The 3,516-nt window shown below is 40.6% G+C and overlaps 1 protein-coding gene across 1 annotated transcript in view; it reads right to left on the bottom strand.

Moving 5' to 3' along the window:
* Window positions 1–319: 319 nt before the first annotated feature.
* LOC107098145 (transcription factor Sox-19b-like) overlaps window positions 320–3,516 on the bottom strand; it is an 8,868-nt gene continuing 5,671 nt past the window's right edge. Inside the window, exon 2 of the mRNA XM_015395630.1 lies at window positions 320–1,646. Coding sequence (XP_015251116.1) covers window positions 1,385–1,646 — 262 coding nt within the window. The 3' untranslated portion in view covers window positions 320–1,384. The remainder of the gene's footprint in view (window positions 1,647–3,516) is intronic.

The raw sequence follows: 3,516 nt of genomic DNA, 5'->3' as shown, positions 1-3,516 counted from the left end.
TTAGCACGGTGGATAATCCAGCTGGTTTTAGCTGAAGCTCCGCATCATCGCACAAATTTTAATAAGATAAAGTTAAAGTTTCAGTTAAAGACTCCTTGTAGACGAAAAACTCCTCTATAAACCGCTTTCTTTTGAAATCTAAGGCCTAGCATGTGACGCTAATGTCTTGAGGAATTGGCAAAAAGTTGCTAAAAACCTTCGTTAACCTTCAGAAATATTTCCCGAATGAGTCCGTTCGTCCGGGATTCGTCTTTGGGACAAACTGAAACGGTCGATAAAAACATTAAATCATGTTGTAGAAAAGAAAAGTACTTTGACAAATGTGCCACAAAGAAGTTTTAATCAAAAAAATCAATAAAGACTGCATTAGAGGCTAAAAATATGGACATATTTACATCAACAGCATTTCCAGTGACTACGCTGTGAAGCGTTCGCATAAACATTTACTCTACAGCGCATTCAGTAGAAAGGTTACCTCTTTATAGCATCGGGTAGCAATGTAAACATTCACATATTAGTTTCATGGAAGCCCTTTTCAAACACTTTTGGTTTCGGTTCCCAGCGGAAATGTTTTAATCGCAATCAACATTCCGTCTGCGAGCTGCAGGGAAACCAACGGAAAACCTCCACTTTGGAGTTCAGAACAAAGATGGCCGACGTCCGACGTTTTAAGAAGGGGTGCGTCCAAACAAACAAACAAAGCAGTTCGTAGCTGGTGGGACAATGCAGTTGGATATTTACAAAGAAAGAGTCAATCTAAAAACAAAACAAAAAAACCCTAAAAAAGCGATTGAAAAGAAACTAAAGGCAACAAAAATAAAATCTTAAACGTCTCGTCGAAATTAAAATTGGAATCCAGTGTTTTAATGAAGAAGCTCCCACTGTGTTCCAGTTACGTTTAGAGTGGAACTCTGATGGAAACCATGAGTCCATTTGTCCCGTAGATGTGGAGCCGATTGTCCAACAGGTGGTTTGTGCTTCAGAAACAGGATTTCTATGATATAAAAAGGTCTAAAAAGGTTGATTCCAAATTAAAAAAGTGTGAGAAGTTTTCTTCTATCTGCCGTTGATCCGCAGTCGCCTCACATTCAGTAATTGGGTGGTCAGACTACATGACTTCCTGAAACAAAGAGCCTTTTAGGGCCACGGAGGCCAGGAAACGTCGGGTTGTGGCTCTGAAGCGGGGAGCCGAGGGGACGCCAGATAGTCAAAGGTTTTCTAAAATAACCCAAACAAAGATGGCGACTCTGCTTAAATTTGCACCAGCTACCTTTTTCCTGCTCGCTCCTCACCTCAGTCTCCCTGTCTGAGCCCCCCCGCCCCCCCAGTGCACCGGTTCTTTTCGTTTCCTCCCAATCCCACCCCAGGGTTTCCCGCTCCAGTCCTAGATGTGCGTCAGCGGGACGGTTCCACTGAGGTAGTGCTGCTGGACGCTGGCGTAGCCCCTCTGTGCACTGGCGGGATCCGAGGAATCCCCTCCGGGTCCTGGTATGTACATGCTAATCATGTCCCTGAGGTCCCCCTGCAGAGGCCCTCGGTGGTGGTTCGGCGTCGCCGTGGAGGGCGAATGGGACACCGGTTCCGCCTTCACCATGGGCATGTTGACGGGGCTCAGCTGCTGCGGGCTGCTGCTGTACGACATGGGGCTGCGGAGGAAACAACAAAAAAAGACAGGAAATTAAAACATGTTCTAACTGGAAGCACTGATCTAACCTAAATATCTCCAACAGGAAACAAAATGCAGAAATGATTTTAAGATGATCAGAAATAATCAGGTTTCTGGTTTAACCCAGAAATAAAGCTGCTGGACTTCAATTTTTCTGGAATCTGGTGTAAAATAACATAAAAACCTGCGGAGGAGTCTAAATTTATGTCTCCTTGAACCATAGTCAGCCGGTTTCATCCTGTTCAAAGGGAGTTTTTCCTCTCCACTGTCGCTACAAGCATGCTTGAACCAATCTGACTGGATGATCTGCTGAACTGTAAAGTGACGTGTTGGAAATTGGCGCTATAGAAACAAAATTAATTCTATTCCATACAAACGCGTCTTTTTCTGAGCGTAAAAGTTTAAAAGAAAAATCATAACTTTATACTTTTACCTTCTATATCTCAGGAATTAAACATGTCATGCCTCATGTTTGTTTAAATTAACAAATATCAATTTTGACTTCATCAGTATAGGTTAATTGAATTAAATCCACTAATATAGAAACTTTTGTTTATTATTGGCAGTGATGTCACCCCAAACAGGAAGATCAGGAAGTGGGACCGTCCTTCCTGAAGGTTGGAGATTAATAATAATTAGCGTTAGCATGTCGAGGCGATGCAGGGATTAGAGGTAGTTAAACACACCCCACTAACTGCAGGCCGTCATTCCTCGGCTCTCTAAACCTGATCTGACATTTAAAACGTCGTCGCTGCCAAGATTCTGAGCAGCAGGATTCATCAGCGCCGCCTTAAAACAGAGGTTACCAAAGGTTTTCTACGGCCGGGGGACCCCTACCCCTAATGCGCAGAGAAGCAGAAACATTTTATCTCCGTTCAGTTATTAGTGTTTGGCATTGGGAAAAAAAAAAAATCTTTTAACAAGTTATTAGTTTGTTCAACCGACTTTTTTTTTTAGTTTTTTTTTAATAAAGGCTTGAATAGTTTGACTTTATTCAAGCCGATCCCCAATATGTGATGCCAATTTTTTGGGGGGCAATATTCCGTTCTCTTCCTCCATTTACATTATAAAAAAAATTAAGCAATAAATGTGCGAAAAATTAAAAGAAAAACTTAAAAAACAAAAATAAAAAAATACAAGAAACAAAAAAAATTAAATCTAAATGACAGCAAAAAATACTGACCAGCCAACGTATCAGTCCATCCCTACATTTGGTTAATAAATACTAAAAAGTTGATAAGAACAAAACAAAGACCTCCCAAGTGTGTGTGTTGGAAGGGGGCGTGGCCTAACATTTTATTTATTTATACGTTTGACAGGCCCAAAGGATTCATTTCACTTGTGAACATGTCTGGTTAGTTTTCAACCAGAGTTTGAGGGAGATTTTAAAACTTCTGCCCCAAACATGATCTGGCAGAGTGATCCATGACCGACTCCTCCGATGGACGAAACCATTTGGCCAAATTCGGTCCTTCGATGCAGAACATCACAGTCTCCCCTGATTATAGCCCTGCTCTTCATTCTAATAATACCTTATTGCTTCTAAAATCCTCCTGAGGAGAAGAAAGTCCATTACAAACTTTAAAAACATGCGTCCAAAAATATCTGATATTCAAAGTGTAAAATGTTGAACTTACATAAAATGTTACAATAATGAAAACAAATCTTTTTGGTCAAGAACTTTCAGAGTTTTCTTGAAGAGACGTCTGTTAGCAACAACAGGTAATGTCCATTTGAACCCTTTCAGTTAGCCTTAAAGTTTAGCTGTAAATCAACATGGATTTCATGTTAATGAAACATTAATCCAAGTTTTATTTAATAATTTATGATAATTGGAAAAATAAGGCCCC

The sequence above is a fragment of the Cyprinodon variegatus genome, unplaced genomic scaffold, assembly GCF_000732505.1.
Source record: "Cyprinodon variegatus isolate N-32 unplaced genomic scaffold, C_variegatus-1.0 Scaffold750, whole genome shotgun sequence".
NCBI lineage: Eukaryota > Metazoa > Chordata > Actinopteri > Cyprinodontiformes > Cyprinodontidae > Cyprinodon > Cyprinodon variegatus.
The sequence above is the reverse complement of the archived record's forward strand: the minus strand, read 5'-3'. Positions and strand labels throughout refer to the sequence as shown.